Genomic DNA, 22,179 nt, shown 5'->3' with positions numbered 1-22,179 from the left:
CCAGAGGGCAGAAAGTATGCCTTGTTCTCCACCTCAGCACCAAATGCAGCTTCCGGTTGAGAGCAAGTATTCAATGTGCATTTAATGAAGCAGGGAGCAGTGGTGCATGCCTGAATCCCAGCTACTCCCAGGCTGAGGCAGGAGGGGAGGATCACAAGTTCAAGGTCAGCCTTGGCAACTTAAGGAAACGCTGTTTTAGAAAAGGGCTGGAGTTGTGGTTCAGTGGTAGAATGCTTGCCTAGCATGTGTGAGGCCCTGGGTTGGATTCTCAGCCCTGCATATAAATAAAGATCCATTAACAGCTTTAAAAAAAAAAAAGTTTTTAAAAAGGGAGTGGGGACTGGGGATGTAGCTCCACGGTAGAGGGCTTGCCTAGCATGCACAAAACTGTGTTCAATCCCTAGTACCACATGAAAAAAAAAAATGTTTGGAAAAAGAATGACAATGAGGGAATGAATGGGTAAATTGGTGTGTGGCCCTTCCCCTGATGTGACAAGATCCTCTGGCTTGGCTCATCAGAGCCAAACATGATATTGGAACCTCTCAGAACTTGAACTTTCTGTCCATTAAAAATTATCATTCCCAGATGACCTTCTCAGGATACTTTGAAGATCAGAAACAGGAATGCTTTGTGGTAATTGTGTATGGATTTAGCTTTTACATCCTTCTCATCCTGCTTCATAATTTTAAGTTATTGAAAACAAATAATTCAGGACTGGAGATGTAGCTCAGTGGTACAGAGTTTGCCTAGCAGGCTCAAGGCCTTGGTGGGTTCAATCCCAGAAGCATAAAAAAAAAAAAAAAAAAAAGGGCTGGGGATGTGGCTCAAGCGGTAGCGCGCTCGCCTGGCATGCGTGCGGCCTGGGTTCGATCCTCAGCACCACATACAAAGATGTTGTGTCTGCTGAAAACTAAAAAATAAATATAAAAAAAAAATTCTCTCTCTCTCTCTCTAAAATTCTCTCTCTCCCCCTCTCTCTCCCTTTAAAAAAAAAAAGAAAACAACAAACCAAATTTTTTTTTTAGACTAATAAAGCTATTCACACTCAGGCAGTATTGTTACAGTTTCTCAAAAATGTTAAATAATAAATTCAGATGTAGGTAGTTGACAATGGCACATGTAAAATCCAGTTTGACCAAAAGAAGAAGCAAGTCTACACTGAGATTTTATTTGTTAATTTTTTAAAATTTTATTTTAGTACTGGGGATTGAACCCATGGGCGCTTAACCACTAAGCCACATTCCTAGCCCTTTTTTATTTTTTACTTAGAGACAGGGTCTTGCTGAGTTGCTTAGGACCTTGCTAAATTGCTGAGGCTGGCTTTGAACTTGCAATCTTCCTGCCTTAGCCTCTGAAGCTGCTGGGATTATAGGCATGAGAGGCATGAGCCACTGTACCCAGCAAGATACTTTTGAATTTTGCTCACTCTTGTTCAAGCTAATAAATTTTTCCCTCCCACAAATGCTCAAGGTTGTATTCTTTACTTTTTGTTTCATAGACTATCTCATCTTTTTTTTTTTTTTTGGTGGCACTAGGGATTGATTCCAGGGACTTATCTTGTGCATGCTAGGCAAATGCTCTATCACTGAGCTACAGACACCCCCAAATTCCCTTTTAAATTTTTGAGACAGGGCCTTGATAAATTGCCCAGGCTGACCTTGAATTTGTGATTCTCCTGCCTCAGCCTCCTGAGTTGCTAGGATTATAAGTGTGTGCCATCATGCCTAATTTCTAACATATTTATTTTTTTATATTTAATTTTTAGTTGTAGTTGGACACAATACCTTTATTTTATATATTTTTATGTGCTTCTGAGGTTCGAACCTAAAGCCCCGCACGTGCTAGGTGAGCGCTCTACTGCTGAGCCACAACTCCAGCCCTAATGTACTTCTTAATCTGGTAACTAGAAACATTTGATAGCTCTTCTGTTCATTCTGGGTTTCTCTGGTGCTAATAGGATTGGTACTCCCAAGAGTTGAAGGAACCCTAGATTTTGTGGGTTTAGAATCACAGAGAATTGTTTTAACTCTGGATGGGGAACTGGAAAACCTGAAAATTGAGCCTTTGCTTTCTCTGGAACCTATTTTTTTTTTTTTAAGATGCTTATTTATTTTTTTAGTTGTAGTTGCACACAATAACTTTATGTATATGTGGTGCTGAGGATTGAACCCAGGGCCCTGCACATGCTAGGTGAGCGCTCTACCACTGAGGCCCAGCCCCAGCCCCTCTCTGGGACCTATTTAACTTCAGTTTCCATAGATGCAAAAAATAGAGGAAAATGCATTTCTTGCTTATCTCATAGGGCTTTTATGGGTGATCATCAGAGATAGTAGTGCATGAACATGTTACCCCTATTAGTATTACTATCCTGAAGTCCTGAGTACTTTGATTAAAAAGGCCAGAGTTAAAAGGCTAGTGGTAACTGGTGCAGTAGCACATGCCTGTAATCCCAGCGACTCAAAAGGCTGAGGCAGGAGGATCCTAAATTCAAAGCTAGCCTCAGGAATTTAGCAAGGCCCTAAGCAACTCAGTAAGACCCTCTCTCAAGATAAAAAATAAAAAGGACTGGGGATTTGGCTCAGTGTGGGTTCATCCCTGGTACAAAAGAAAAAAAGGAAAAAAAAATGCTAGAGTTAGATCTAGTGCCAAAGTGTCTAGGTATTATAGGTATTCTGTAAGTTCCTGGGCCCCTCCTTTGTCTTTCCTTCTCCTTTCTTCTAGGGATTAAAAACCTTTTAATGACTATTGATCCATTGAAGAAATAATTAAGAAGGGCAGAAATTGAAATCAACTCAACTTCATTTTGTCATAAAAATGAGAGAAATATGAAACATGAAAAATTATTTATTTTTAGTTGTAAATGGACACAATACCTTTATTTTGTTTATTTATTTTTTTATGTGGTGCTGAGGATCGAACCCAGTGCCTCACACATGCTAGGCAAGCGCTCTGCCACTGAGCCACAACCCCAGCCTGAAAAATGTGTTTTTAAGATAATCATGGAAAACAGTTGAGTACCTACTGTGAACATGTTTTTGTGTTGTCATTAATTCTCATAACCTTGTGAGAGAAGGAAAAGGAGTCACAGAGAAATACATTCACATTCAGAGAGAAATGGTTGGCTCTTATGGAATGAGAGTGTCATCCTTGTTTGAGAGCCCTCCTGTATTACATTTTCTCTACTACAGACAGAAACGCAGAAAGACTATTTGGGTTCTTGCATAAACTGGGGCTAGATGGGTTTTATAAACTCAACAATCCTAACTTCTGTGTAAGAAAGCCAGAGACTGCATAGGCTGGACTGAAGTTAGATGGGCCACTGAATGCTTCTCTTTGTCCCTTAATCAAGTAGCAGGATCCAGTATCCCAGGGAAAGATCAGGTCATATTTAGACCAAGACACCTCAAGCAGAAAGCATAGTGTAGCATAATAGGGAGGGGTCTGCTGCCTCCCTCAGCATGTGGTTCTGGAATGGCCATGTGCAGTGGTAGAAGTAGAAGCCAGGAGACATGTCTTTGTGCCATTAGAGCTGACCACTTGTCCTGTTTCAATTTGCTCAACTGTAAAATGGGGCAGGGAAATGGACTCACTACTCAGTGATAACATTCTGATTTTGGTTTTTCAGGGTCATCTGAAGCATTCTTCAGAAGACTGGTGGAGGGGTTCGCTCTAAGGTCATGAGGGCAATGACCAAGAGGCATCTGATCTCACTGAATCCCCTCCACACTATTGTAGGGACTCCCATTACTGACTCCACCCAGAGACCAGAGAGCAGGGGAGCCCATGGATGTTGTCCACACTGCCTCTCAGAGTGTGTGGGTGGACTGGGTGATGGGCTATACAGCCAGGGAAAAGCATCAGGACTCAGTCCCTTCTGGTCAACCCTGAGGTATGGTCATGACAGTGATCTGCCCAGCTTCTCTCTCCTCTCACAAGGGTGGCCCTCAGCTCTACCTTAGAGAACATGTCAGGGAGAGTCCTGCTCTTTTGAAGTGGGAGTCAGGGTGGGCCTGTAACTGGGAGTTTTTGCTCCCACCTGTTGGCTTTACAGGAAGTCTTTCTTCCCCATTTTTCACCTTTCTCTTCAGGATCGCCTTCTCTATTCAAGGGCTTAGCCCTGGGGTTGTTTTGTTTTTTGCTTTTTTTTTCTGTATGAGGGATTGTACCTAGAGGCTCTTAACCACTGGGCCACATCCCCAGCCCTTTTTTTGTATTTTATTTAGAGACAAGGTGTCACTAAAATTGCTTAGGGCCTTGCTAAACTGCTGAGGACGGTTTGTAACTTGTGAAACTCCTGCCTCAGCCTCGCCAGTTGGCCAGTTGCAGAGATTACAGGTGTGCACCATAAAGCCCAACTAGTCCTGTTTCTGAAGGGTATTTGCATTCTGACAGAGAACTCAACATCAAAATGGTTTTATTCAAAACTTCAGGAAATGGAGTTCTACAAGGCACACACGGGATAGGAGTCCTGATCCCTCCAGTCTTCTAGGTCCTCAAGCAGCCTGAACTTTTATCCTGCACTGATTTCTAGGATGTATGATTCAGACCCCATAGCCTGGAACCTGGGAACCTACTCTAGGTAAGGTCCTGAGATAAAAGTCGTATTCCTACCCATTAAAAAAAAAAAAAAAAAAAGGTGTATCTCCTAAAAGTTGCTGGCCAGGCAGTAGCTCCCCAGTAAGGTACAGCTGGAGCCATGAGCACCATCTCTATTGCAAGGAGAGCTGGTTCTGGCCAGGGCACAGGGGCAGCAGGGCTGTACAGTCTCCCAAGCGTCTCTTTAGCACTGACCTCATCAGTGTGTGAAGGAGACATGTACAGATGGCCTCTTCTGCCTCAGGGGAGACTTTAGTGCTACTGGGAAGAGACCCAGATTCAAAGAACCCTGGTATTCCCAGATGCTCAGGTCCCTTTCAGGAAGGAAAGAAGCTTTACACCTGCCACCAGAGATCAGGATGATACACCTCAGAAAGGAGTAAGTACCTTCTGGAAAGAGCATGGGACAGAGTCAGAACCCAGTGTTTCTGACCCCAGCCTTACTACACCCTTGCCAGGAAGACCTTATTAAACTATGGGAGGCTCATCAACTCAAGCTCAAGCCAAGCATGACTGTCCATTGAGGCCTTCTGCAGATGCCCTGAGAAAAGCCCTCGTCCAGCTGGAGAGCCTCCTCTGGAATGGGTACAGGACTTCCTGCCCCTTCCTGGCTCCTCCTCTCAGACCCAGGCCTAGCCCCTGCTCAGTAAAGCATGAAGGAGGCCCCCCAGGGAAGCCACAGGCGCAGGGGCCTTTAAATTATGGAGCAGCTTTCTTAGCCCCTCTCAGAAAGGCCCAGGCGCCCCAGCTAAATAATTCACCACCTTGGGAAGACCCAGTGGTTCCTGACACAGCTGAAGTAGGTCAGGCACCGGCTGGGCTCTGTAAGGCTAGCAGCAGCTCTCCCACCAGCACTGGGACAGGTTGCAGGCTGGAATGACCTTGCTTACTTGACAAGTGAGGTAAGGGGTCTGAGGCAAGAAAGGCACCAACACCCCTCTTCCCAGAGCTTCCCTCTGGGATCCAGACAACCATCCACCTGCCACCCAGTAACCCACAGGGCCTGTGCCTGCCCAGGCTCTTCCCCCTCCCTCAGAGCACCTGAATGAACCTGTCACCTCTGAGTTTTTAACAGCTGGCACATGCACCAACAGGGAACACCTGAGACTCAAGCCACCTAGTGCAGGACCTGGAATGTCACCAGGGTCACCCCAGGTGCAGGAGAGGAAGTGACCAGGGTAGCATACCATCCCCTCTAGCTTTTGCTCAGAGGAAGGCTGGAATGAACCCCAGGGGAGGAAGGCTCTTGGGGCCTACCCTGCCCTCTCATTCTAGGTACAGGTTCAGGTACGGTGCAGGGGCAGCTGTCCTGGGTGGATGTGGATGGAACTTGTGATCCTCCTGCCTCAGCCTCGCCAGTTGGCCAGTTAGAAATACTGGGTCATCCCTCTAGTAGTAGCTAGAAAGTATTTCTAACTACCAATTCACAGATGAGAAAACCGAGAGCCCAAATCACAGAAGGACTGGGTGGCTACAGCATCCTGGCCCTGACCCAGGCCAACCCGGAAGGCTCTTTAGCACCGCACAACACTGGGGACCTTCACACCCATCTGTTCCCCTCCTAGCAATCAGAATTGTAGTCCACAGCCTACACAGTGGCTTAGTTTAATCTTTTTTTGACAAGGCTCCTGGGCCTTCTCCTTCCCTCCAGCACAGCACAAGATGTACACAAAGGTGGGACACCTCATGGGGCAGCCTGACGCCCCACACCTTAGTCCTTTTCTACTGGAGGGATTGAAAGACCACAAGCCATGAAGGGTGAAGCCAAACAGACACAGGGATGCTGAGAAAACAAAGGTCCCTTCTCAGATCCTGACCAAATATCAGGGTGTCTATTCTGGGTGCAGGGAAGCCCGTCCCTACCCTCAGAACCAAGAATGAGGAGCTGAATTCATTAAAAACAAGGTGGGCTGTTAGACACAGCTCCCAGCTGTGCAGCCCCTGGCAAGCTGCTTCCCCTCCAGGACTTTGTTTCCTGAGCTCTCCAAAGAAAGGGGAGGGGGGGAGAGAAAGGCAACAGGAGCTCCGCTGCCCTCCCACCATGACAGTCACCAGGCCAGAGCTCCAGGCAGGCGCACTCCGCTCCTTCCCCTTAACTCAGCACCTCTCTGGTCACACCCTCACCCTGCAGTCGTGTCTCATGGAAGGTGGAAGCAAAGGCCAGAGAGCAGTCACTTTGGATTTTTTAATTTTACATTTCATATATTATCCAGTTTCACATTCTCACAGGATCAACAATTACAACAGCCACCTAGTCTCCCACATCTGAAATGGCAAGACAGTCACAGCTGTGACTAAAGGTAAAGCATTGATATGCTCACAAAACAAAATAAAATTGCACAATTTTTTTTCTTTATTTTTCTTAAACCAACGCCTGACACAAAAGCTCACTGCTGAAGAACGGAAACCCGTTTCTTCTTCGTGCCTCAAACTAAACATTAAACTTATCTGACAAGGCGAACAAGGTCTCTTTAATAATTAATGGTACACACATGAAAATCCTTTATGATGCATAAATATTTTGTTACACAGGGTACAAAAATACTTTTCACGTTTTGGTTGACTTTAAGGTTTGGAAAGAACAAGGAGCAGTGGTGGGGGCAGGGCGCCCTGTGGAGAGGTCAGCAAGATGGGCAGAGGAGAGGACTTTCTTATAATTATTGGCCCATCTGAGAAGGAAGCAGAGGACTGATTCGAAATGACAAGGCAAATGTCGTGTGGTGGTTGCTGAGCCTGGAAGTGTGTGTGGTGCATGGGTCCTCGGGGGAGAAGTGGCCACAGGGCTCAGGCCTCTCTGAAGCACAGTGGGTGTAGGGGCGGGGTGTGGAGAGAGGGACCAGGCACCATAAGCTAGGACCTGTTGCTATGGAGACAGTGTGAGAACAAACTGTACACTCACATATACACAAGTTTAAGTGTCTTAATTCATGCCAGAAAACATGCAAAATTAAATGCCTCATTTTCTTGAGGGGGAGCTTAAGAAGCATGTTTGAGTGGGAGGTCAGGTCAGGTCTTGCTGGGTCACAGTGAGGCCTCCTAGCTGGGTCTGGGTGTCCCAGCAAGAAGGCCCTCAAATCCTCCAGGGAGGCCTTGGAGAAGGGTTTGGGGTAGAACAAGCCTGAGGAAGAGGGAAAGGAACAGGAAGCAGTTCACTGAGTCAGGCTTAAGATTCACAGTCTCCGGAGAAGCAGCAGCTCTGCACAGGCCGCACGCAGGGGGCGGTGGAAGCTCAGGGCCCTATTCTGGCCCCACCACATAGTCCCAGAACCAACTTCCTGGCGACCAGACCTGGAGGGGAGAGGGGTGGCCATGAGCCAGAGGTAAGGGAGTAGAGCTGGCCCAGGCCTCCCTTTGCAGAGGTGGCACACGGAGATGGCAGGCTCACGGGGGTGGGAAAAGGGAAAACCAGCCACATGCCCCAGTGACCAGGCTCCAGGTACCACCTCGCAGTAGCAAGCTCTGGAGACTTGGGCAGAGAGAGGACCACAGCCCTGCAGGAAGCCAGAGTCTAGAACATTTTCTGTCCCAGGCTTCTGGGGCCAACACTTACTGAAGAATCAACAGAACTGGCGATACTTCCATCCTTGCTGGGTGCCGTCAGAGGAGGGATACCAGCGCACCTGCAAGAGAACCCACCATCAGGAGCCCACCGTGCAGTCCTTTCCCTCAGCAGGGAACTTGATGAGCTCAGCCTTCGGTGTCCCTGCTGCAGTCCTAGTTGTGCCACTGACTGGCTGGCAAAGGCTGGGCCAGTTACTCACGTTAAATATGAGTTTCTTCATCCAGAAACCGGAAGACTGCCTGCCCCACCTCCTTTGCAGGATTGAGGCTCCGTGAGAGCAGATCATGCAGATGCCTTTAGACTTCACTAAGCCTGAGCCATGTGCCAGGTTAGGCCTGCCAGAGGGACATCTTGGCAGTCAGCAATCTGCCCCCCCTGCTTACTAGGAGAGCAAGACATTCCTAACATTAGTAGAAAAACAAACCTAGTAAATTTCTGTTGTGTTTCTTTGGGTCTCAGTATCCTCATTCCAGTCATAGAACAGAGATGGATGTGACAATCAGGTAAGATAGGACATAAGGTACATTAAAAACCAGGATCAGTTCAGGTGTGGTGGCCTGTAATCCCAGAGGCTCGGGAGGCTGAGGCAGGAGGATCGCGAGTTCCAAGCCAGCCTCAGCAACAGCGAGGCGCTAAGCAACTCAGTGAGACCTTGCCTCTAAATAAAATACAAAACAGGGCTGGGGATGTGGCTCAATGGTCAAGTGCCCCTGAGTTCACTCCCCAGTACCCACCCACCCCCCGCCCTCCAAAAAACCAGGGTCACACCAGGAGTGGTGCACTCCTGCAATCCCAGAGACTGGTGAGGCTGAGGCAGAAGGATCACAAGTTCGGGTCAAGGCTAGCATCAGCAACTCAGTAAGACCCTGACTCAAAAATAAAAAATAAAAAGGTCTGGGGATGAAGCTCAGTGGGAAAGCCCCTCTGAGTTCAATCTCTAGTACTCAAAACAAGACAAGACAAACAAAACAGGGTCATCTAAGAGATAAAACTCCTGTCCTTATACGATTCTTCAAAGCATCTAGAGGGATGGCAGCCTCAAAGTATCCTACCAGTGCCCACCTAAACTCTAGCACTTGCCAGAAGGCCCCACAGAGCAATGGTTCCAAAGCTGGATTCCCAGAGTCTGATCAAGAAAATGACATGCAAGGCTAGGGGTGAAGCTCAGTGGTGGAGTACTTGCCTTGTTGAGTGTGTTCAATCCCTAGCACTAGAGAGAGAGAGAGAGAGAAAGAAAGAGAATGAATAACATGCACCCTGTCCCCATGGGCCAGTCATCTGGAAGGAGGGCTACACCAGCTGCGAGGCCAAGGCTGCAGGGAAGGCACCTGCCTGTTACACACGGCAGAGCATGTCTGCCCTAGCCTGCCATGGCTGTCTTGGAGAGGGAAGGGGCACCACGTGAATGTGGTATAGGGATGAGAACTCAGAAGGGGAGCCCAGGGTCCCCTTAAAAAAGGAAGGAAAGACATACGAGAGCGAGGGACTATAGAGAATGAGATTGAAGCCAAGTACATAGCCAGACACCCTGAAGCAGAGCAGGCGGTACCAGTTACCCACTTAGCAGCCACAATTCCTGCCTCTTGGGTAGACAGAAGATGTCCAAGGATGCCAGGCCCTCTGGGGGCGGAGGAGAGGTTTCCTAAAAATTTGCTCTGTGCAAATTCTTGATGTTATTTTGTGCAATGCAGATTTCTGGCCACACACCCACCCTGGACTGCAGTGGGAAGTGAGTGTCTGGCCACCCAATCAACACTAGGATTCCCCTGGGCTCTAAAGGATGTGGCAGTGCTGTCACTAGAATACAATGGCCCTGGGTCACAGGAACTACCTTAATAGAGCCTGTAGCCCACAGAAAAGGCCTCTCCTTGCCTTGGAGCTGCCTGCCCCACCTCAGAAGCCATGGTAGTTCCTATCCTGCCTCCTAAGTGTCGGGAAGCAGATCCTTCCCTTCTAGGCTGACAGCTGTGTAGAAAGCTTCTCTTGCCCCCAACAGCATGTCCCTTCCTAGGTGTGGCCCAGGGATGCCCTCTCAGCTGGCCATGTGGCTGGACACTACAAATAATTCCACATAAGAGTGACACATGAGAAACTGGCAGTGGTGCCACCAGAGAAGCCTTGGCTCAGTCCAGCTCGGGGAACCCATCAGTGGGCCCTGCCCAGATCCCTTACCCATCTGGGTGCCCTGCAGGGCCAAAGAGGGGAGAGCACGGGATGAGACTAGAAGGGACTAGGAAGCCTCTAGCTTACCTTTTTTTTTTACACTGGAGAATCTGAGCAGCTGCTAGATCCTGTCTTACACTTCCTCCACAAGGTACTGTGACCCCTGCATCTCAAGCAGCAACTTTCCCTCCAACTTGGGTAAGTCAGGTGACTAATTGGGGGAAAAGAAGAAGAAAGCTCCCATTGTGGGCTCAGGACAGCCGTGTCACTGAAGTAGATGGAATGCACTTAGAGGGGCTGCTTCCCTCGGGGGCCTGGTATAGGCCAGTGGCTCTCCAGAAGCAACATGACCTTTCCTAGATTTCTTCCTCCTGCCTGAGACCCTCAGGCCTGGGGGCAGGACCAATGTTAGGGACCCAACTAGAGTCGGGGCCTCTAGCTAACCCAATGTGCTCCTGAGAGACCATCCCACAGGGCACAATGATGAGGCTATGGATGAGCCTATGGGGGGCTGCTTCCAACAAGGAGGGGAGGACATGGCCTCAGCTCGCTCTCAGATCTTAGGACTGGCTAATGGAGAAGATGACACCAAGAAGAGGGTAAAGGAATTAGAAATATGAATAGTCAAGAAAGATGGGAACCTCTCTCATCTGAAGGTCAATTAAACAATACTTGACCCAGGTGACAGCCTACACTTGGACCCTGCAATAGATCTGTGACAGGTGCCTAGACATGTGAGCAAAGCAAGGGCACTACAGTAGAAAACAAGTATGCAAACAACTAACTTACTGTCCACCAGGCACAGGTCCATTTCCATACCGCTGTGCCAGCTAGGCATCCCAAATGCAAGTCTATACTTACTTACTAAGAAAACTGTCTTAAGATTCAAACTCAGAAAAGATTAACTATGTATTGTAATTTTCACAAAAGATTCACATATGTGAATTTACCTACACACCTATTCCCAAATCTAAGGACTAACACGAGTGGTTTTCCTGGGAGTAAAATTGGTCAAAGGGAGGGATGGGGCGGGCAAAACCCAAAAACCTGCTTTCCCTAAATGTAGACCTGTAGTAGCCAATGCTTAGGAGAAGCTCACCATGTGCCAAATGCTGTTCTGAGTAATTTTCATTAAACAAACAACCTGTTAAGCTAATGCCCCATCTCCAGACACATCAGTATACTAACACAAAATGGAGGCAAAGGGGGGGTTAATGTGACTTCCACCTAAGTGGTTGAAGCAGTTTAAGGGGGATCAAGCCATGGTAAATGACCTGCATTTCTCAGATTGAAATGGAAAATGAAATTCCATTCAGGAGGACACTGGGATGCCACAGGAGATGGAGAATCCCTGCTTTCAAGCCACCATTTTTATGTGCCAAGCCCCACTGTACCCCTGCCATCCATGCCTGTTTTCAAAGCTCAACCCTTCAAAGGAGAAGATTCTTTTATGAGGATTATAAGACTGAGCAAGATGGCCTTGTGCCAAGACAGAGCAGGACAGAATAACCTCCAAGGCCTGGCCTGCAGTGGAGCTGTGCATGATGGGGCAGAGAAAGGGGTCCGGCCCTCATCCCTGCTTGTCTTTTGAGAGTTCTCTCTCTCTCTTAAAAATATTTTTTTTAGTTATAGATGAACACAGTACCTTTATCTTATTTATTTTTTTAATGGGGTGCTGGGTATCGAACCCAGTGGTTGACACATGCTAGGCAAGCACTCTACCACTGAGCCACAACCCCGACCATTGGCCGTTCTCTTAAAGTCACCTTCTTGCCCTGAGTTTTTCTATTAGTTGAGAAGAATCCATTTTCTTTATTTAGATGCTTTCAGCCTCCATTTTTGTCAAGGGGCTCTTGGAAAGAAAAAAATTCTCTACTTGGAAAATGTTCTCAAGCCTATTTTTTTTTTCCATAAAAGATTCACATCTGTGAATTTACCTACACACCTATTCCCAAATCTAAGGACTAACACGTTTGGTCCTAACAGCCTCTTTTACTGCTGAGGAATGAATGGCTGGCTAATGACCACCTGGTTAACCTCTGGACATGAGTTTTCTTCCCGAAAACTGCCACTATCCTTAGATATGGCAGATTATGGGAGGAAACTGGAAAAAAGAAAAATGGCAGGCACGCAACCCTGTGGCATGGAGCTCAGTGACAGGTAGCAGCATGCCACTCCAAGCCAGTTGGGCACTCCAAGCCTCCCCTGATTCATTTGATCAACCCCCTTCCTGCCTCCCTGTCTGTCATGGCCTAGCATCTCAGGACAGAGCAGAACCTCTCCACCTGATCCAGTCCAACCCTCTCATTTTACAGATGAAGACACAGCACCAGAGGTGAGGAGCCCAGCAAGGCCAGTTCTGTGTCCCATCAGTGCCTCCTGGGGCCCCTACAGTTAAAACAGCTCAGCTCGCTGGAGCACTACAGGTCTGCCCTGGGCAGACACACAGGATGGGTTTTCTTGCTCCCCACTCTATCCCTGCCACAGAAACTAGTTTGTGGCACACACTCAAACCTTCAAAGGTCTTCCTCCAGGGAAAGACCTTTGCCCTCTTTCTATGCTTTAATCAATTTTTCAGCGCTGTCTCTGGTAATCAGCTGGGAACAGTGGCGAGTCTATAACCACAATTCTTCTGCCCTTGGTACAATCAAAAGATGCTGTAGCCAAGGAATTCCCTGCCAGGGGAAAGTTGGCTCAGGTAGTGGACCATGAATCTGAACTTTCTACCTTGGAACTGGTGAACCTCAATGTCATTAGCCCCTCAAAGGGCCTAAAGAAGGTTATGCATTCAGCTTTTAGCAAAGCACCTAGCTCCCCCCACCAGCAGCTTCTTCTTCCAGTGAACTCTCCCTTTCTGGCTTCTCATGTCCTTTCGCCTTGTCCCCTTCCCTACTTCCCAGGTCAGGTCCAAGCCACCTACCTTTATATACTCCCTCAACAGCACAGCACACCCCACCGCCATCCCGCTGGGGCCAGCTTGCTCAACTGTTGGTCATCTGGCCGATCAGAGGCTAAGATCAGAGGCTGATCAAGACTGCTCCTTGGCCTTCCTCCTGTGACTGTCTGGCAGCATCCTGTCCACACACCTGGTAGCTTCCTGTCATTGCCACTGTGCAGACCACTCTCCATACACACACACAGTGTGGTGAGACATCACTGGTAGTATATCCCAAGGCTTATACTGAATGGCAAAGTCAGACCAGAGTACAGAGATATGAAAAATTGTCTTCTAAATATGTAATAAGAATTGTGATGCATTCTGCTGTCATGTATTTAAAAAATAAAAGCAAAAAAAAAAAAAAAAAAGTCAGACCAGAGTAAACCTGGGTGGCCAGAGGCTGGGATCTGACATAGCATTTGACACAGAGGCCCCTGGGCCCAGTCCTCACCCTCCCCAACTCCCCCCAAGACATGTCTGCTCCCACTTTCCTGCCCTAAGACCAGAAATAGCCAGGTTTCATAAAAACAGGAGCAAACACTCAAGACCTCTTAGGACAACCAGGCACAGTTCTAGAACTTCACTGTGTTAACATCAACCTGTCACAACAACTAAGGCAAAGTCTATTATTCTCATTTTCCAGGTGACTAAAAATTGAGGCAGAGAAATCTTTAAAAGCTTGATGAAGTTCATAAAGACAGGCAGAGGCACATCTGGTTCCAGAGATCATGCTTGGACTGGGAATGGAATTGTGATCCTGTCACCACAGAGAAGCAGGGCAGAGCACGGTGGGCTCTGGGAGGCGATGCCACAGCCAGTCTTCTCAGCACTCCTGGCACTCTGCCTTACAGCCTCTATAGGAGCTCACCACTCACAGTCTCCCTCCCCTCAGTCAGATCCCAATCCTTATAGATCCCTGAAGCCTAGCCTTTTAGATCATCCTGAAGGACAACAGTTCCACTGGAGCTCTAGGAATAGAAGTGGCCCCATGGCCAGGAAGGTACAAAGTCTAAGTTGGAAGAGCCAACTCAGAGCCCTTCTACTCCTCCACCCAGAGGGGCTTACCTGAGCATGGAGGGCAGCAGCAGCAGCAGCAGTGGCAGCTGGGTAGGTGAACGCAGCATGTGAGATGGCTGGGGTCAGCTCTGTTGTGTACAGAGGATAAGGGGCCCAGGCCTCTGGGGACGCAGGGATCAGAGCAGCCCCCATCAGGTCATCTATAACAGGAGACAACAGCCTCCATTGTCAGAACACTGGTCTTTCCTCCTACCACCCCCTTCCAAACAGAGAAGGGGACCCAGCACTATGATTGAGCCATAACCTCCACCCCCAGCCTCTACTGAAGACCAAGACTAGGCAAAGAAGCCACATGAATTTGGCCTGGCATGATGGGCACCCTGATTGCAGCAATAAGTTCTCAAACAGGCCTCAATCCATTTCAAATAAGAAAAATCAGAGGTGGCTTCAAGAACTGGCTTCAAGAAGCTGAAAACCCCAACAGCTCAGGCACAGTCCCTCTGAGAGTCAACCAAGGCCACAGGGAAGGAATCTCAAAGGTAGCTCTGGATGCAAGAAGCCCCCTGAAGAGGGGAAGACAGACAGGACTGATTCCCTCAACAAGAATCTGAGTGTCTCTCTGCATGCAACTCCAGTAGAGCCTACCAGCTCTGACCAGGCAAAGGGGCAAAAGAAGGCAGCTCAGAGTACCACTCACAGGGATCCCGGGCGATGAAATGTGCTCCTAGGGCAGGGTGAACACTGGTGGGATTTGGTGTTGCCATTAACTTGCTCTTGGCCATCTTGGTGTTGGCTTTGGCAAACTCTAGCCTCAGGGTTTGCGGGTTCTCAGGATCAAAGCGAATACCCTACACAGGAAGGAAAGGAAGAGAAAGACTTACTCTGTAGGATCCACACTGTCAACTGCAGTGGATATAGAGGGCTCCGGAACCAAGCTCGCCTACGAGTCTCATGCACATGGGGCCATGGTAGAAGAATGTGGCTTAGACCTGTGAGTAATGATATTTATCACAAACAGGGAATCAAGGACTCTGCCCTGAGATGAGTGGGAAATGAAGTTCACCTATGGACTCTTTTCTTGGGTGTGAAATGGGGGAAGGTTTGCAAAAGACAGAACAGGGGCACTCACTGCCTACCAGAGAAGGCCTACTTTCCACCTACTCACGTTCAATGCATTCTTGGCGGCTTCTGCTCCTGCCCGGCTGTCAAAGATGACAAAACCAACAGGCTAGTAGGAAAAAAGAGAAAACATCCTCACATCTCTCCCAGTATGCCATTTGCCCCATCTAAAACAACCAAACAAAGATTACTGGGCTGGGGGTGGAGCTCAGTGGTAGAGCTCTATAGTATATACTAGGACCTTGGGTTCAATCCTCAGCACCACACACACAAAAAAAGGATCATGACCGAACTAGAAACAGTATTTGTTCTGCTGATAAGAGAACAGAGAACAGAGAAGGAAAAAAACTCCTTGCCCACACCTTCCCTAAGGTACAGCTGGAAGATCCACATGCACCCAAAGTGAAGTCTCCCTCCATTGTACCACACCATGGGAAATGATGCCAACCAAGCTTTATTTCACTGCATTAAAAAAATCACCCTTTTGGGGGCTGGGGTTTTGGCTCAGTGGTAGTGTGCTCGCCTAGCATGCATGAGGCACTGGGTTTGATCTTCAGCACCACATAAAAATAAAGACAATAAAGTCCATCAACAACTAAAAAAATATTTTAAAAAAATCACTCTTTTGTAAAAGCCTGTTTAAATGCATAAAGATAGTAGGTCAGAGCTCAGCTACCTTCTCTACTATCCTCAGCCATGGGCCCAGACAGTGGTTCCCAAATCCCCAGAGTCAATCACAGAAGGCCAGGAGCTTACTGGACCCCAACAGCTGGTGAAGTGGGGAGGGACCTGTGGAGGCCATCCTTTTGTCAGCTGAAGACAGATATGGATTGCAGAGTGCGTTTCACCGTCATGTTAGGGGAAAGGAACCAGACCTCAGTTATAAACTCAGCAGTCAGTATGGGCTGGGAGGAAGAAAAACCTGGGGGCGGGGGAAATTACCTGTCTTGAGGTGAGCTTGATCAGGGACCCTTCATATCCCTGTAGAGAGAGGTGGCCATTACTGGGGAGGTAAGAAGCCTCTATTATGCTAACCCAGCACTGCCCCCTCAGCCCCACCTTTCCCCAGTGACCCCTGAATCATTCTCACACCCTTCTCCCCCACAAAGCCAACTCACTCTAACCTCCACCACTGTGGAGTTCCAACCGCCCTTGTGTTCTGAATCACATGGTCTAGCACATGGGGTGGTATCATGCGGTGGCATTCATCACTTCATGCGTAAACTGTTGTGCGCTCCACTAACTTGTAATTCGAATGCACAGATCTTACCTTTTAAGCTCTCTCATCTGCAAATGGAAAAGCCTACACCAAATCTTAAGATTCCTTATATAGCAAAACTACTAAGATCCTTTATGTCTCCATTTTACAGATGAGGAAACAGAGGCTCCAAAAGAGCTAACCAAGTGAAAGAAGTACACTAGCAGAACCAGACAGAACCAGGTCTGTGACCACAGCTGCTGATCCAACTGCCAGCACACAACTCAATTTAGAGATTCATTCCTGTTACTTCTCCCTGGTCCAGGGCTCTATCTTGGGGGTGGCTGGGTCCTGACTCACCTTGAACGGCCGGAAGAGCAGGTAGAGTTCTCTGGGTTTAATGTCCACGGGGAGGCCACTGACAAACAATGTCCGAACCTAAGGACAGAGACCACAGTGGTCAGGTCCAGATTGGACAGGAAGGACAGGAATGGGGGCTGTTCCTTCAGGCAGGAAACTAGAGTCCTTCTAGAGCTTAAGGAGGAATTCAGTATTTCCTGGGCCTCCTTTGGACACAGAGGCATATTTACATTTAGTCTCACAGCTTTAAATTTTTCAAAGCCCTTTCTATGCACCTTTCTTCTTTAGATTTATCCTGTAGGTGTCATTCAGCAAGCACTTGCTGAACACCTCTGCGCACAGACTGTGGCTAAAAGAGGCAAGGAGAACGTGCTCTGTTGACAAAGCGTACACGCTCTTTGCACATAAAGGTCCTACTCCTCTAAGAATCTGAAGAAAGCTATATTGCCTCACCCCCCAAAAAAGCCACAGAAAAAAATACGTATATATTTTTCCTAAAGATACCGTGGTTGAGAGATTCTGTATGGTCTGAGGAGAGGCAAAGAGGTACATGGAACTAAGTCCTATGCCACACTATGCCCTGGAGCTGCTGTGCAGAGTGGACCTAATCAGTCCTCTCCTCCTTCCTGTCCTCACCAGGAGGGTGCATTAGGGTGGCTCAAGGACCCAGAGCCAGAGCAGCCCCACAGAAGCCTCTGCCTCAGTTCTCCCCAGAGGCCACCTATTTTGCTCAGACTAATTTTAAACCCTCCCTCAAATGGTTCCTTTCTGGCCAGACCTCCCCAGAGGCCCCTTAAATAGCAAGTTCTCAGCACAAAGTTTCCTGCTTAGGGTCAGGGAGCGGGTGTGTAACAGGGACTCTTTTCCTTATTTCCAGCTCAGAGTCTTGTTTCTAGTCTTCCCTCCGGGTCACCAGGCCCTTTCCCACTGGTTTCCATCTTTTAGGTTGTAAAATACTCCCAAAGGCTACACTCTAGCCCCCAATCTGTCCTTGTCATCTCTCAGGAAAAGAGGCACCTATGGATTAGGTGATGTGTCCCTATTTGCCAGGTCACAGACCCTTTGCAATCTGACTTGAATATACTCCTTGGTTCTTTCTAATTCTAGCAATCCCAGCCAATGACACTGCCCTCCTATCTCCCTTGTCCACACAGTGAAACAGGGCCCAGCAAAGCTCAGTAACTTGTCCAGAGCATGCGGCTTAGTTCACCAAGGAGCAGAGGTAGGCGAGACCCAGGTTGTAAAAGACCCTGACTGCTGTCTGACACCATCCACCTGGGCAACCTAATTAGCCCCACAGCTGAATAAAGAATTGTCACACATGTATTCAGTAGCCAGTCCCTTCTCCTGGCACTTGTTTCAGATGACAGTAAGGCTAGAGTGATGAAGGTAGAAAAAGTCAGAAACTGGCAAACCAGTGGTGGGGTAAGCATGAGCTCAACAATCTCAGCCACACGTGGACAGGACAAGTCTCTACTGCACACCCACCTTCCTGCTTCCAACCCCATCTGACCCCAAACCCTTCCCAAGGACCCTGACAAACACCTGCAGTGTCCCATCTCATAGCAGTTGCTTGTGCTGTTGTCCTCTGGCCCACCCTTTCCTCACTCTTTAGCTAAAGAGCACTAATGCTTCAGTTCCTGATTTCCTGGCTCCCCTTTCCATCCCGAGTCCTGCAGTGGTCCTTGGCACCCTTGCCTTATGTTCCCACCAGCCTAAGCGGACCCTCTCATCCTGATTGCATCAAGTCCGAGAGACAGGAGCTAAGTAAGACACAAGACTTTTCAATCTTCCAAAGTGCCTCGAGTCAGGCCTTGACGTTTGAGACCTCCACATCTCTACACACTAAGTCCTTCCAAAGAAAAAATGGCCAGAGACCAGATGTGGCCGAGGACTACAGAATGGCACTGTAAATGAGAAAGAGCAGGCTTTCCTTAGACCAGAGTCTGCATCCCAGCTTTATGCTTGGTCTGGAGAAGTTCCTTATCTTTCTGAATATATTTCTTTATCTGTCACCACCACCACCACCACCACCACCCACCTCCAAGAGAAAGCTCACCTTACTCCATGCCTGGCACACATGCAGGGATCAACCAAGTGCTGTTTCACTTAGGGCTCCTGTCATCACTGCCCTACAGGCCCTCACCTATCGGGCACCATTTTTTTCCATGGTTGTCTAGTGAGGCTGGATCAGGCCCAGGTCAGTCTATAGTTGGGAATGTGGGTATGACAACCTTAGGTGGTCGCTGGATTCTTATTTTTCCTCTTCCCTGGGGGGTGGGGGAGCAATGTTTGAGGTCAAAGGTATCATAGAGAGTATTCAGTTTAACTCCATCATTTTACAAATGAGGGGAAACTGAGGCTAGGGACAGTGACAGCATAAATGATGGCACAGTCAGGATCCTTTGAGACATGCAGTCACGTCTTCAAGGCCTGACCAAGTAGTCTTCATGTCTCAAGTCACTACCAGAACCCACTCCTCCCATGGCACTTTCTGGTACCAGCCTCAGGACCTGGATCAGGAGGGAAGCTGCATGCAGACTGGAATCAGACCTCTATAGCTACTGATGCCATGATGGAAAGATGCATGAGGCCCTGGTTTAGATCCTCATTGTCATCAAAACAAACAAACAAACAAACTTGTTTCTTGGGCCCTTCTCAAGACTAGCCCCCCCCTTTTTTTTGAGAGAGAGAGAGAGAGAGAGAGAGAGAGAGAGAGAGAGGGAGGGGGAGGGAGGGAGGGAGAATTTTTTAATATTTATTTTTAGTTTTTGGCGGACACAACATCTTTCTTTGTATGTGGTGCTGAGGATCGAACCCAGGCCGCACGCATGCCAGGCGAGTGCACTACCACTGAGCCACATCCCCAACCCCAGACTAGCCCCTTCTGCAGAAGCCTCCACACAATCCAAGGGATTGTCTCCTTTACATTCTAAAAGGTGAAGAGCAACCACGGACTTTTAAGAATGGTCCCCTAAGAATAGACACATTTAGGTGGCACATGCCTATAATCCCAGCAGCTCAGGAGGCTGAGGTAGGCTGAGGTAGGAGAATGGCAAGTTCAAAGCCAGTTTCACATCTTAGTGAGATTCTGTCTCAAAATAAAAAATATAAAAAAGAGCTGAACTGGGGCTCAGTGATTAAGCATCACTGGGATCAATCCCTAATACCAAAAAAAAAAAAAAAGAAAAAGAAAAAAGAATGGTCACCTTCAGAGCAAGAAAGAGCAGACAGTGTTGCTAGGCCCACAATCCTGTCCTTTAGCAGAGGTGAAGGGAAGTGTATAGTCAGTGGAGTGGATACTGGGAAGTAGATAGAGAATCTTGAGAACTCACTAAAAGATGATACATGCTGAGGAAGAACACTTCTGGTAGAACCTACTGGAAGCACCAAACTTTAACACGAACAGGGAAACTTACTAGGGTTGTACCCCATACAGGACATCACAGACACAGATAGCTGTGTACCCCCCATGACAGCTGGGAACAGACCAGCCTTGCTGCAGGTCCCAGCCAGTTCCTGGCCTGTTGAGTAGAAAAGACCAGCTTTTGTCACAACTATGTCCCTGCTCCCAGGCCATGGGGTTCCCAAGGCTTCTCTCCTCTCACTCAAGCCCTATTGCCTGTCTTTCCTCTAAAGTGCTTGGGAGTCAGGTGGTGGGAGATGTCCAGCACCTGCCTGTTAAGTCTACACCACTGGCTACCACTTGTTAGCAGACTTCCTACAGTCATCCAGGTCTTTCCTGTCCCTCAGGGAAAAAGGTCTAAGGGCTACTTTCCTCCAGCTAGTGCTGGATCAACAACCCCCTGACCTCTTCTCACCTCCTCTGGGAGGTACCTCAGTCTCATTCCCAGTGCTAGGGTCTCCAGGAGCGAAGAAGGGCAGCACCTGAGTGGCATAGGTAGTATCAGCTCCCGACCTTCAACTCTGTTCTTGAACCCCTCTCAGTAAGAACAAGCCTGTTTACTTACTAATATTTTGATGCTGGGGATTGAACCCAGGGACTCATGCATGCTTGCTACATCCCCAGCCCAAAGAACAGGCTTAAAAGGAGCTTCTTCACCACACTGTCTAATTCCAGTACAGCCTTACAAGCTACCCAGCCTTTTCCTTCAGGGAGGTGTTGGTTGCAGGCCACCACCCCTTCTTCCTTCATAGCCTCTGCAGCCTGGAGGCAAGGGATGACTTTCTAAAGAGAAAAGTGGTAGGAAGAAAGGGGCTCAGACAACCCATCCATGTGCCAGTGAAGGTCTTCCTTCAGAAAAACTGACACTTGTTTAAAGACCTTCAGAAAAGATTAAATTAAAACAAGCTTTCAGGAACTAAGTGCTAGTGATCCCCAAGGAACCAGCCCAATGCACAAATCCAGGTTTGTGTGGAACAGGCTTCCAGGCAGAAACCTCTCTAGGCCCTGGATACCCCTAGGGCAGATCTCTCATTCTGCCTGCCTGAGGAGTAGCTGTTCAAGTCTCCCTCCTCACAGGGGCACACAGAGCCCAGTAGGAATAGAGGAAGGGCTGGCAGGGAGTTGGAGCGGTGGATGAAAGACCTAGACGAAAGCAGCTAAGCAAAGCCCCAAGAGGAAGGACCAGGATACAGGGTTAGCTGCAGGCCACTAGGCCCAGTGAAAAGGACACACACTTGGTCAGAGATGTGGCAGAGGCCCCTCTGCTCACAAGACCTCTTCTGCAAGGGAGGAACAGACCAGATGCAGAAGGCACCAACTTTCCCCAACCTTTCACACCAAAAGACATCCTTCATACTGAGCATTAAACCCTCAGCTTCTCAGTTACTGTGGCTAAGAGGATGGGCTCCATAAATGCCAGTTTTTATTAGTGATGGAAAGGGTAAACACTGCTTTCAAAGACACCCATAGTCATTAAGTCCTCTTACCATTTAACTGTGAAGGACAACTACAGTCTTCTTCAAACCCCCGTCTTAGAATCACCAAGACTGGACTCTGGACTCAAGGGACCATCATGCAGAAGACAGTCCTTTCTCCAACAAGGATCCTGAAGCAGGAGAACACCAAGGCCAATCCCCACTCACAAAAATCCCATCAACCCCCAGGGAACAGTCTCCCCTCAAGGCCAATTCCAGCCTCTCATAAATCCCTACCCCATGAGAACTGAACTTGGGGAGAGAACCCAACCAGAAAAATTGTTTCTGGGCAATTAAAACATCATACAGTGGTGTGCAGTGGCGCACACTTCTGTAATCCCAGG

General features: G+C 48.2%; 1 protein-coding gene across 1 annotated transcript; it reads right to left on the bottom strand.

The window, feature by feature from the left end:
- Positions 1 to 6,768: 6,768 nt before the first annotated feature.
- Positions 6,769 to 21,975, bottom strand: Rbpms2 (RNA binding protein, mRNA processing factor 2). The gene is made up of 8 exons (XM_015480549.2): positions 21,848 to 21,975; positions 16,955 to 17,032; positions 16,339 to 16,377; positions 15,443 to 15,505; positions 14,975 to 15,125; positions 14,326 to 14,477; positions 8,148 to 8,217; positions 6,769 to 7,885 (listed from the first exon to the last, which is right to left on the bottom strand). The coding sequence occupies exons 1-7, from the start codon at positions 21,848 to 21,850 to the stop codon at positions 8,155 to 8,157; spliced, it is 549 nt and encodes a 182-aa protein (XP_015336035.1). The 5' UTR covers positions 21,851 to 21,975; the 3' UTR covers positions 6,769 to 7,885; positions 8,148 to 8,154.
- Positions 21,976 to 22,179: the final 204 nt, after the last annotated feature.

The sequence above is a fragment of the Marmota marmota genome, unplaced genomic scaffold (assembly GCF_001458135.2).
Source record: "Marmota marmota marmota unplaced genomic scaffold, marMar, whole genome shotgun sequence".
Lineage (NCBI taxonomy): Eukaryota > Metazoa > Chordata > Mammalia > Rodentia > Sciuridae > Marmota > Marmota marmota.
The sequence above is the reverse complement of the archived record's forward strand: the minus strand, read 5'-3'. Positions and strand labels throughout refer to the sequence as shown.

What these genes read in the sequence shown, in the direction of transcription:
- Rbpms2 (XM_015480549.2), bottom strand. An exon ending in CCGCCAAGAATGCATTGAAC is followed by an intron (nt 15,126 to 15,442) that starts GTGAGTAGGTGG and finishes CTTCCTGTGTAG; the next exon opens with GGTATTCGCTTTGATCCTGA. An exon ending in CTGCTGCCCTCCATGCTCAG is followed by an intron (nt 8,218 to 14,325) that starts GTAAGCCCCTCT and finishes GTTCTCTTGCAG; the next exon opens with GTGCGCTGGTATCCCTCCTC.